Source organism: Esox lucius, chromosome 5, assembly GCF_011004845.1.
Source record: "Esox lucius isolate fEsoLuc1 chromosome 5, fEsoLuc1.pri, whole genome shotgun sequence".
NCBI lineage: Eukaryota > Metazoa > Chordata > Actinopteri > Esociformes > Esocidae > Esox > Esox lucius.
In genome coordinates, this window is record NC_047573.1 from 31,468,032 (window position 1) to 31,480,696 (window position 12,665).

The 12,665-nt window shown below is 40.3% G+C and overlaps 2 protein-coding genes across 2 annotated transcripts in view; both read left to right on the forward strand.

The window, feature by feature from the left end:
- The first annotated feature begins 4,550 nt into the window (after positions 1-4,550).
- On the forward strand, positions 4,551-6,698 carry LOC105030440 (zinc finger protein OZF). Its single transcript, XM_010904309.3, has 2 exons — positions 4,551-4,784; positions 5,120-6,698. Exons 1-2 carry the CDS (start codon positions 4,601-4,603, stop codon positions 6,253-6,255), a joined length of 1,320 nt encoding a protein of 439 aa, XP_010902611.2. The 5' UTR covers positions 4,551-4,600; the 3' UTR covers positions 6,256-6,698.
- Positions 6,699-9,602: 2,904 nt separating this feature from the next.
- Positions 9,603-12,665, forward strand: part of LOC106024287 (rho GTPase-activating protein 23) — a 66,986-nt gene continuing 63,923 nt past the window's right edge. The window contains exon 1 of the mRNA XM_029119998.2: positions 9,603-10,166. Within this exon, the coding sequence (XP_028975831.2) occupies positions 10,158-10,166 (9 nt within the window). The 5' untranslated portion in view covers positions 9,603-10,157. The remainder of the gene's footprint in view (positions 10,167-12,665) is intronic.

The following is a 12,665-nucleotide window of genomic DNA, read 5'->3' on the forward strand; positions in this document are numbered from 1 at the left end:
TGTACCTGGAGGTGATTTGTAAAACTTTTGGGTGTGAAATCGTTCCTGCACACCCTACTTTTGGGGAAGAAGAATAAACATAGTTTGCCTATAGGCTCTACGCCAATTGTGAAAACACAGGTAAGAAAGATGTTAACTGAATTTCAGGGATGATGCCCGAGGATACAGTTAGTATTGGGATGATAATTCACATGCATAACGTATCTATTTTGACCCCATTCAGACCGTCACCTCGTTAACATGCTAAGCATGAAACACCTTAGGCAGAAAAGACAGATTTGGCAATAGGGACACGCCTGTGTCATCAGCCTTACATACCATGCAGTTTGTTCTACAAGAGCGCATGAAGGTCATCCACACGTTTTGCTGAACAGAGAGCCAGAAGAAAGGCTGTTTTTAGGGAGACAGACTCCGGTCAGAGCCAGAAGAAAGGCTGTTTTTAGGGAGAGAGACTCCGGTCAGAGCCAGAAGAAAGGCTGTTTTTAGGGAGACAGACTCCGGTCAGAGCCAGAAGAAAGGCTGTTTTTAGGGAGACAGACTCCGGTCAGAGCCAGAAGAAAGGCTGTTTTTAGGGAGACAGACTCCGGTCAGAGCCAGAAGAAAGGCTGTTTTTAGGGAGAGAGACTCCGGTCAGAGCCAGAAATAAGGCTGTTTTTAGGGAGACAGACTCCGGTCAGAGCCAGAAGAAAGGCTGTTTTTAGGGAGAGAGACTCAGGTCAGAGCCAGAAATAAGGCTGTTTTTAGGGAGAGAGAAAAAAACTGATGCCAGTACCCGGCAGGCCAAAACCACCCCACCCCATCAGCCAAGATGTTTGAGCAAGCCAAACATGGCGCCATTTCAGCACGGCAGATTACACAGCATGCGAGGAGCAATAGAACGGGAGCATCCCAGCCAGAGGCGAGATTCGTAGTTGTCCATCTTTTTAGAAAGAGATCGGAAAGCAGCGTAAGTGGAGTGTCAAGCTCAGCGCCTCCTCTCAAGGGAGAGGGTGAGCATTTGACAGTATTTTAGGCTTTTATGTGACTGCCAAAGGCCTGACTGCTGGCCTGAGGAATTTGTTCTTCGCTGTGAATTTTCGAACGCTGCATAACAAGTACCGTGAATATCCTGCATGAGGTGGGACAAACCCAGACAGTAAGGACAGTCATGATGAGAGCCACAAGAGGCCTTCAAGATTCCTCAAAAACTACAAAACATAGAAGTCCTATCCTAGCAGTAAAGAAATTAGGAAAACAAGGAAATCAAAAGTCATGAATAACTGTTTGAGGAATGTTGAAGACAGATAAGGCATCAGCAAAATCCAAACCAGGAACCAATTGCTGGGTAAGCCAAATAACAGCCACGAATAGCTGCAACGACAAGTATAAACAGGGTATAGAGCAGAACAACTATGTAGTAACCTGCGTTACACCTATTAATAGCTATAGGCAATGCAATATCAATCCGGCAACCTGTGTAGTCCCCAAAGTATTAAACAGCAATGGATACCTATATAAGGTGCACACAGAGGAAAACAACAATTGCAAAATGCAGCACACCTTCATAAATCTAAATAAACAAGAAACAAGAAAAAATAAAACTAGCAACACACCTTTGGAAATGTGGACAATCAAGCAACCATGGTTAGCATAAACAGATAAATCCTGCCAACAAGAAAAGACATACATGAATCTGATGCAGCACTCCATCACACTCCTTCAAGGGTCAAATAGCCCTTACACAGCCCGGAGGTGTGTTTTGGGTCATTGTCCTGATGAAAAACAATTGATCGTCCCACTAAATGCAGACCAGATGGGATGGCATATCAATGCAGAATGCTGTGGTAGCCATGTTGGTGGAGTTTGTAGTGAGGGGTGGTAGAGAGTGGTTGGAAAGGTTTACCACTTAGAAGGTTACTGGGGGACCGCTAGGAAAATGAGTGTAAGGGAACGTACCCTTAGTGATAAATAAAAACCCATTCATAATCTGAATCCATATTGTTAGTAAATAATTGTTAATGTAAATTACCATTTGTTGGAAGTACTTAGAAAAGGTTAGCTTCTCATTTTGTCACAAGCCCAACATTAAAATGACTTGTTTCTGGGACCACCCAGACTGCTCAGAACCCAGAACTCTGGGATGTCAAGTCTTGTCACTTTGACATATGTGTGTGTGATTACCAGTAGCCTTACGAGCTTGATTGTGAAGATGAATGAGGAGTGCCGTAGTAATTTATATTCCAAAGTAATACAAATAATTCCAATCAAGTAATAAAGTTACATTACAAAACATAGTTACATACCAACACGATTCAACATCCTCCCAACTAGTCTAAAAGTCTACTAAGTAAACCAAAAGAATCTAGGACACTATAGCATGAAGGTGTGTTAGGAGGTTCCATTAACAATAGACTCCTAAATATGACTACAACACAACATGTTGGGAGGTCTTTTTAACAATGACAAACTCCTAAATATGACTACAACACAACATGTTGGGAGGCCTTTTTAACAATGACAAACTCCTAAATATGACTACAACACAACATGTTGGGAGGCCTTTTTAACAATGACAAACTCCTAAATATGACTACAATACAACATGTTGGGAGGTCTTTTTAACAATTAAATACTCCTAAATATGACTACAACACAACATGTTGGGAGGCCTTTTTAACAATGACAAACTCCTAAATATGACTACAATACAACATGTTGGGAGGTCTTTTTAACAATGACAAACTCCTAAATATGACTACAACACAACATGTTGGGAGGCCTTTTTAACAATGACAAACTCCTAAACATGACTACAACACAACATGTTGGGAGGTCTTTTTAACAATGACAAACTCCTAAATATGACTACAACACAACATGTTGGGAGGTCTTTTTAACAATGACAAACTCCTAAATATGACTACAACACAACATGTTGGGAGGCCTTTTTAACAAGGACAAACTCCTAAATATGACTACAACACATCATGTTGGGAGGTCTCTTTAACGAGGACAAACTCAAATACATTTTTAGAGACATGGCTATTTATCTTAAAATCTGACATATCTAAAACACTCCCCCAAATAGTCTTTACCTTGGAAAACACAATGAACACAAAGGACAGGAACTGTCCCACTTAATCAATGCTAAATTATCTAATGGACAGGCCGTTGCCACCACTTGTTGTCAGACATGCAGCAAGGACAATCATTTCTACAATGTTCTTGTGAAATTTGATCCATAACCCATACAGTACAATAAAGCATATCAGCCTACTCTGTCCTTTATGGGGAACAGGGGAAATCCAAACACTACAGATAAATATCCACAATATCATGCATTTAGTTACACTCCAGTTTGGAGCGAAGCAAATGTTACACAGGACCCCTGATTAACCTCACCAAGGGTGTGTTGGAGACCTGGTGGGCCCAGACGCGCCTCTTCATCAAATACACTTCCACTCTTCCTCAACAGACATTTCTCATTACACTACAAATGTGACTTGAATTCTAAAGAAATCATCGACAGTGTCAACAGCAAAGCACCCCCAAACCATCACACCTCCTCCTCCATGCTTCACAGTGGGAACCAGGCAGGCAGAGATCATTCGTTCACCCACTCCGCATCTTACAAAGACATGAGAAATTCTACTTTACTAACTTTTGTAAAGACACCTGTTAATGGAAATGTATTCCAGCAGACTACCTTGTGAAGCTGGTTGAGAGAATGCAAAGAGTGTGCACAGCTGTCCCCAATATTTGTTTAGCACCTTTTCGGTTGCTACATGATTCCATATGCATTATTTTTAGTTCTGATGTCTTCACTTATTTTACAATGTGGAAAATAGTAAATCTGAAGAATTACCCTGGAATTACTAGGTGTGTCCAAAAATTTGACTGGTAATATATTTTGTTTCAAGGAATGGCTGATGCAAGTCATTATTCATGGTAAGGATCTGAGCATTTATCAGTGACTGGTGGAGGTAGGAATAGAACCGATTCACCTAGAAATTGAAGTGGGGAAATGCTTGGACAAACATTTATCAAAATAGAAATTCACATTTATGACATTTTGGAGCCAATTGTTGTTCCTATGAAATTACAAGAATTTGTTAAATTGTGTTTACTTACCCTATGAACTATATGTTACCATTTTATCCATTAATTTCTTATATGCCTTTCATTATGTCAATCTCTTTCATTTCAGTGGCCAGCCACAATGAGTTTTCCCATTTTCAAAATGTACTTCCACAAAACTACTTGGCTTAAAGAAGCTGAAAGGATTGTGTTGGCTAGAAAGTACTGGTTATTTGGACCTCAGTCCCTATATGTATAACACAGTACATACCCAGACCATAATAACTACATCCACACCCCACTTTGTTTCTATAAACCCACATTGGAACGTTTTGAAACAAGCACTTTTATTTTGTAATGTTTACTCCTGTCGTAGGAAAGTGACGTCAATAGTTTTGCTGCGTATACCTAACCTCATCTCGAGTTTCCCAATCACCGATTCGTCGGCAGAAGAGACGAATCTGTCGTACAGCTTAGTGAACCGTGGCCAGCAAGCAATCATTGCAACACAACACAGTCACATTCGGTGCCATTCGTCCCCAAAATGCCTCAACTGCAGCTCCTTAACGAAAAATTAGACGCAGTTCCTTTGGAGATATCCGTGATTGTTAAAAGAACGATTGCAGAGTACCAGGAGGAAATCTCCCGCTTAAAACGGGCGAATGCACGTCTACGAAGACTGTTAGATTTGGTTTTAAAACCCGAGATAAAGTTGCATAAATTAGAAGGTTTGTGACTATGTCTCACTATTTGACATCCTTTATACATTGTAACCTATGTATTGTAATTAACATTTTTGAGCCTACAAGTACATTAGCCCTTGTCAAAATGATACAGTTCGTGGAGAATACGTTAGCAGGATGGCAAGGTAGCTAGGCCAACATCTACACAATCATTTCAATTTGCTACTTTCCTAGGCTTATTGTTAGATAAACATATTCCAAGAAGACATGGGCATCGAAAATAATGAAAGACAGAAAATGTCATTCACAGCAACCCTATTTCCAATTGTCTATTTTCTGTGGTTAATTTGATGAGTAGTTTCTGTTCTCATTCCCTCCAGACCTCCAACAACTCACTCTCTCTGAGGAAGTTAGCCCTGACCAACATCAGGAATTGAGCTCTGGTCTTGCACCATTGGAGTCAGATAGTGAAGATAATGTATGGGACTCTTTCAACATCATAACGATAGAAAACCAAATAGAATCAGACGGTGAGAGCATCAGTGAATCTGAATCAACCAGCGACTATGAACCCTCCTCTGAAGTAAATCCAGACAGTGACAACAGTCAAAGTGATCATGGAAAAATTGTCAAAGTTGAAAAAAAAATACCACTGTCGGATTTAAAGACTATCAAACCAAAGAGAGGAAGAGGACGGCCAAGGAAAGAAACCAGTGAATTTCCTGATCTGAAGTGTGATATTTGCGGGAAACGCTTGACGACAGCAAGTGGTCTGAGAAGACACAAAAAAAATCTGCATAATGAAGGGAGACCGAGAAAAGAAACCATTCGTCTGCCTAATGACCTGAAATGTGACATGTGCGGAAAATGTTTCACAGCAGCACGCAGTTTAATAAGGCACCGGCGAAATCGTCATAGTGAAGACAGGCCCTACATGTGCGAAACGTGTGGCCAGTGTTTCTCTCTGAACTGTTACCTAACCCGGCACATAAAACGCCACACAGAGGAAAAAAAGTACAGCTGCACTGAATGTGGAAAATGTTTTCTTTACAAGGAAAACCTGGATAATCACATGGGGGTTCACAGAGGGGGGGCCTTTAAATGTGACGTGTGCGGACGATGCTTGACGACAAAGGGTGGTCTGAAATTTCACCAGAAAAAGCACACAGAACCAAAAATGCACAAGTGTAAAGAGTGTGACAAAGCTTTCTTCAGCCTGTCAAACATGAAAAAACACATGAGGATGCACACTGGGGAGAAACCTTTCAGATGCAGAGAATGTGGCAAATGCTTCGCTGAGAATGGAAGCCTCACGAAGCATATGATCACTCACACAGAGGAGAAACCTCATTGTTGTAACGTATGTGGCAAATGCTTTGGACTGAAGGGAAACCTGACAGTCCATATGAGGACTCATGGTGGGGAGGGTGTTCAGTGTCATTTGTGTGGAACTCACTTGAAGTTAGCCTCAAGTCTTAAAAGGCACCTGAGAACTCACAGAAAGAATATTCAGTGACGGAGAGCGCTTACAGAGCCTTTGTGTAAAGTTCAAAGGGTGATTACATTTGACAAGATTCACCGTAATATTTGCAAATTCCTCCCATAGAAGGATATAAAGGCAGAATAATAAATGTATGTACCTAATTGGGCATATATTGGACATCTCAGCTGTACTATGGTCTTTTTAGACGTTATTGTGTTAGCGCTTTGCTCCCTTACATCATTGCTCTACCGACCAATTTTTTTACAATGTAAATCAAATTGCTTCATAATACTACTCACATTACAGAGCTGTAAAGCTTTATATGAGATTATTTTAAGTGATTGATTTTACGCACCTTGATTGGTTGATTGAACGGTCTAGAGCAGGTGTATTCAACTCTTATCCTACGAGCTTGCTGATTTTCTGTTTTATCTAATAATTAATTGCACCCACCTAGTGTCTTTGGTCTCAATAAATTCCTGATTAGAGAGTTGCAATGAAAAAAATTATTGGAACTGGCTTCCTTAATAGCAGAAATCTGTACATTTACATTTAAGTAATTTAGCAGACACTTCTAATAAGACGACTCGGTGGTCAGTGCAGAAATGTTTATGTTTTTATTAGCTTTAGACGGAAAAAAACAATCTGTACTTACAGGGTTGAAATATTTTTTCTATCAGGCTGTTGCCTGAAGGACCCCATTTGTTGCATTGGCATTTGCCAGTTCAGCATAAGAATGCAACTGTTAGTCAAATGTAGCCCTGGTTGTCCTTAAAAGAAAGTGGTAAACGTAACTTAATGATGGCCATGCAGAACAAGCAGAAATTAATTTCTGATTTATTTCATTTTATTGCAAAACCCGGGGATTATTTAAACATGGAGACCCAAGTCTGTCCATTATGTTAAAGAAAAACATGAAAATTACAAAGAAAGAAATGGATTCGTCTATAGAAGTCAGATCAGCTTTGTTCGGCATTTACACTAATGGGTTTATATTTTATTTAGAGGGTATTGTCTACCTCATAGAGTGGGTATATAAATAAAGACAAGATTTTGGGCCTTTCGACTGAGCCATGTGTAGGACACAAATGACATAAGTATGGCAGCGTTAGTCAGTTATTTCTGCGGAGCATCCTCCTTATGTGCTGCAGAATCATTGGCTTTAACCCCACAGCTCTTAAATAAATCAAATGTATTCATCTTTCACTACTTTTAGGTCCAGTAAACAAACTTGTGGGTAAAAAACATATATGAACTATCATTTTGATATCAGGAGTTTGTAGCTCTTTGAAGTGTCTTATACCTATGTAGATATGTTTTGTTTGGTTAAAAAAATTTTTTTTTGTCTTTTCCCACTATTTGTGACGCAATCAGATGTACACTCACCTTAAGGATTATTAGGAACACCTGTTCAATTTCTCATTAATGCAATTATCTAATCAACCAATCACATGGCTGTTGCTTCAATGCATTTAGGGGTGTGGTCCTGGTCAAGACAATCTCCTGAACTCCAAACTGAATGTCAGAATGGGAAAGAAAGGTGATTTAAGTAATTTTGAGCGTGGCATGGTTGTTGGTGCCAGACGGGCCGGTCTGAGTATTTTACAATCTGCTCAGTTACTGGGATTTTCACACACAACCATTTCTAGGGTTTACAAAGAATGGTGTGAAAAGGGAAAAACATCCAGTATGCGGCAGTCCTGTGGGCGAAAATGCCTTGTTGATGCTAGAGGTCAGAGCCGACTGATTCAAGCTGATAGAAGAGCAACTTTGACTGAAATAACCACTCGTTACAACCGAGGTATGCAGCAAAGCATTTGTGAAGCCACAACACGCACAACCTTGAGGCAGATTGGCTACAACAGCAGAAGACCCCACCGGGTACCACTCATCTCCACTACAAATAGCACAAGCTCACCAAAATTGGACAGTTGAAGACTGGAAGAATGTTGCCTGGTCTGATGAGTCTCGATTTCTGTTGAGACATTCAGATGGTAGAGTCAGAATTTGGCAGAATGAGAACATGGATCCATCATACCTTGTTACCACTGTGCAGGCTGGTGGTGGTGGTGTTATGGTGTGGGGGATGTTTTCTTGGCACACGTTAGGCCCCTTAGTGCCAATTGGGCATCGTTTAAATGCCACGACCTACCTGAGCATTGTTTCTGACCATGTCCATCCCTTTATGACCACCATGTACCCAACCTCTGATGGCTACTTCCAGCAGGATAATGCACCATGTCACAAAGCTCGAATCATTTCAAATTGGTTTCTTGAACATGACAATGAGTTCACTGTACTGAAATGGCCCCCACAGTCACCAGATCTCAACCCAATACAGCATCTTTGGGATGTGGTGGAACGGGAGCTTCGTGCCCTGGATGTGCATCCCACAAATCTCCATCAACTGCAAGATGCTATCCTATCAATATGGGCCAACATTTCTAAAGAATGCTTTCAGCACCTTGTTGAATCAATGCCACGTAGAAAAAATCATTTTCTAGTTGTCAAATCAATATGGAGCCCACTAGATGGCACCACCTACCACTTAATAATGATCAGATCTGCAAAGATATATGCTAATTTACGCCAATGACAATTTACTAACTGTTAAATCCCCAGGGTTATTTGCATGTATATTCCCTTTTTACATGTTCGTAAGTGTAATTTTGGATCTTTCTAAAACAAATGAAAATGTTTGTAAAACAGCAATATGAAAGCTGTAACGAAATAGTTACAACTTCAACGAATTGGAATGAAGGTTTAAATTATTTAATACAGCATGAGCCATAATTCTTATAGTAAAATACTTCATGAGCTTATAGCTGTTTTTCACTGTCTTAACCCAAATTATTAAGTTGTATAATTGCCTGTAAACTATGTAGGTTTTCAGATAACGTTGAACAGTCATTGTTCAGCCTACTACATTCTTAAATGTAGGGGAAATTATTCGCAGCGCGCCCAGTTCCTGTTGTTGACGGGTGGGAGTTTCCCTATATGGAAACACGGGAGGATGTCCTTTTCCTGTGTGTTTGTGGGTTTTAGTGTGCTCTTTTAGGAATGTGTGTGTTAATTTGTTTCCTTAATTGATTTTTTCAAATATGATCACACATTTAATAGCCCACTGTTTCTTAGCCACTGCGAATAACAACATAAAAAGTCTAAAATCTGCAGATCAGTAGCACTGTATGTTCACCATAAACTCACTAGACTAAATCCCAAGGTTCGCTGTTTCTAAAGCAGAAGACCAGTGGCGCTATAATAGGAGCACAGTGCTGTTGTCAATGGAAACGGATGAAGCATCTATTCTGTCTATGGAGGAATGAGTCTGACAGCTGCTAGGGAGTATCCCTCTACGCTACTCTACCAGATCACATGATCTTATTACTATCCCTCTGATCCGCTCTATTTTCTCTGTCTTCTTGTCTCTCGCTCTAATTCTGTGCGTGCGCGTAAGGTACGGAGCAGGGGGAGGGGAGCAAAGGGAAGGAGGTGAAGCGATCGAGCTGAGTAGAGAGGAGAGGCACAGAAGGATGTGTGGGTGAGTCCAGTCCAGCTCAACGAATGAGTGGAAGAGGTCAAAAAGAGCGTGGAGAGAAAATTAAAAATCGTTTTCTTTGAGCCACGCGGGGAAAAGTGGCGGGGATTACGCGCTGTTTTGTCGAAAGAGATTAGAAGGGTTGGGAGGAGTGAAGGAAGAGTAGATACTGGAGATCTACTACATTGAATAACGAGCTATTCAGGGACAGTGGTTGCGCTGCTGTCACAGGAAAGGGAGGGGTGGGGGAACGAGGGAACATGCTGGTCACGGAGGGACGGGGGAGGAGTGTGTATCCTGGCGTCTACTTCGTACCAGAGGAGTGTGTGAGAAAGAGAATTCCGGCGATTCAGTGCCATGTCATGGACTAGGGGACCGCTGAAGTCTTGCTGAAGACATGGCCCAGGTAAGGATAACGGCCATCACATTCATACAATGTATTAACAATGCATAGCTTGTATGCATATACACACGTCTTACTGTTCAGACAAATGTACAACCCGGCACAGAAAGTAGCGCTCCACACAAAATACATTGTCGGAGTCAGATATTTAATAATGACAAATAATACTATTGATCGAATGTATCATGCGCTTTTTATTGTACAGTAGAAATGCATTCACGGTTTACAGAGCAACACACAGGGTTATATTTGAGAGGAGCACGTTGAATAGGAACAGAGTGTGTTCTGATCTCTGCTGAATGAGGGAGAGGCATCATTCTGTTTGGGGAATGAGAGTAGCTGTGTATTTTTAGAAAAACTGCTGAAGCGAGACTGTGTATTCATAGCAAGTATGGACAGTGTGTCTCTGTGGAAATATCAAGGCGCTTTCTTGGTAGTTTAACTTTCTTTATAGTTAGATAACTGTGCCACAGAGAAAGCGTTTTTGTTCTTGTTTGTGTCCGTGGGAGTGAAGGCTGTTGAGCAAAGGCTAATAGTTTATTCTTCATAAGCTTCTGGTGTGTGTGGTTTGTGGTGTTGGGTTATTGTATTAAAGTGTGAAGATTTATTCTCAGACCTAATGGTGAAGAAATGTAGGCTATTCAGGGAGGCAAGTTGCATTGTCTTTCAGAGGCACATTTAAACAGGGGTATAGCCTTCAGGATATCCTGCTTTTGGACCTCTAAATGCTTTAGCTATGATGAACATGTCTGCTCAATTCACTTTGCAAAGATAGTTGGGTCAATTGCTTTTCCACTCAGTCAACAAAATCAGGGCAAAACACAAGTAGTTCAGTCTAGAAAAGCAATAATACTCATAGAAAGAAGTATGTATTAGCTCTTGTTAAATTTGAGAAAAAACATTAAATTAATGCCTTGAACTGAGTTAAAATAATATATATATATATAATTGAATCCACTTTTAGTTCTTACTGTTAACTGTCTTCTCTCTGTTGCATGTAAATGTTCAGACACTTGAGGTGTTTCTGAACACATTTTTACTTCATCATCTGTTTCACTTTCTATATGGACTACACCTTTCCTCTAAATAATTAAATGAAAATTGACCTAATTTGTTATAAATCAAACATGATATCTCTCAATGGACAGATTGTCAGAGAATGGACTCCACTACTTGATCCAGAGATGTATTGATATAATCCATGTATCTAAGTTACAATTAATCTTACATATTTCCACTCTTTGATTACTCATGAGATTATCGATGTTATTACAAAGTAACAAAAGTTTGATGAATAACGGGGAGGTGGAAAATGTATAGGAGGTAGAAAAATAGAAGGCATGTTTTCTGTCTGGGAATTGAAAGTCATCATGATCTCATTAATTTAGTTTATCTAGCTTTGATCCATGGAATCCAATTTATTTTCATTTTGTTTGATTGTTTAAAAACACAGGAAGTTGGTACTAGAACTTCATCCTACACCCTAAGAACAAAGCATTATTTTCAGGATCTTTTATGGGTTCTTCGCAATGAAACTGTGTGAGACTGTGTTTTACAAAAAAACATAATAAGATATTTTAAAAAAAAACTCCTTTTAATGGTTCCTCAACTCCCAAACCATTTGAAGAAACTGCCCGTTAAAACTGAACCCACTTCAAAACCCACCCGTCAAAACCTAAACCACTTCAAAACCCACCCGTCAAAACCTAACCCACTTCAAAAGGTTGTAGAACTAAATTGGGTTAATTGGACAATCCTTTCAAAACTTTAAAGGGAGTTTTCCAACAGTTTACATTTCACCTAATTAATAAAGGAACCTTTCTATTTACAACATTAACACTACTGTCGAAATGTTTGGGCCGCTGTACAAAAACTGCATTATACATCCATGTTTGTATGTTCTTGATGTTGAAATGAATGGCTTCATTCAAAACTCGATTTATGGCAAAATAAAAAGTGTTGACTTCAGTACCAGCCATGTCAAAATGTTATTAGAATTCAGTCTACACCAAGGTCTTTTGGAATTTAACTGTTCAAATGTGCCAACCTGGTCTGTGTGTCACTTACCAGGAGAACACATGGCACCAGGATGCATTATGGGAAGAAGGCAAGCCGACGGAGGCAGTGTGCTGCTTTGGGCAATGTTCTGCTGGGAAACCTTGTGTCCAGCTATTCATGTGGATGTTACTTTGACACGTACCACTTACCTAAGCATTATTGCAGATCATGTGCACCCTTTAATGGCAGTGGTATTCCCTGATGGCATTGGCCTCTTTCAGCAGGATAATGCGCCCTGCCACAAAACAAAAATGGTTCAGGAATGGTTTGAGGAACACAACAAGTTCAGGGTGTTGACTTGGCCTCCAAATTCCCCAGATCTCAATCCAATCAAGCGTCTGTGAGATGTGCTGGACATACAGGTCCGATCCATGGTGGTCCCACCTCACAACTTACAGGACTTAAAGGATCTGCTGCTAACGTCTTGGTGCCAGATACCACAGC

Bases quoted from the DNA above. Each gene is read 5' to 3' on its own strand.
- LOC105030440 (XM_010904309.3), top strand. From the start codon at position 4,601: ATGCCTCAACTGCAGCTCCTTAACGAAAAATTAGACGCAGTTCCTTTG. The intron at 4,785-5,119 runs GTTTGTGACTAT...CATTCCCTCCAG, and splicing joins AAAGTTGCATAAATTAGAAG to ACCTCCAACAACTCACTCTC.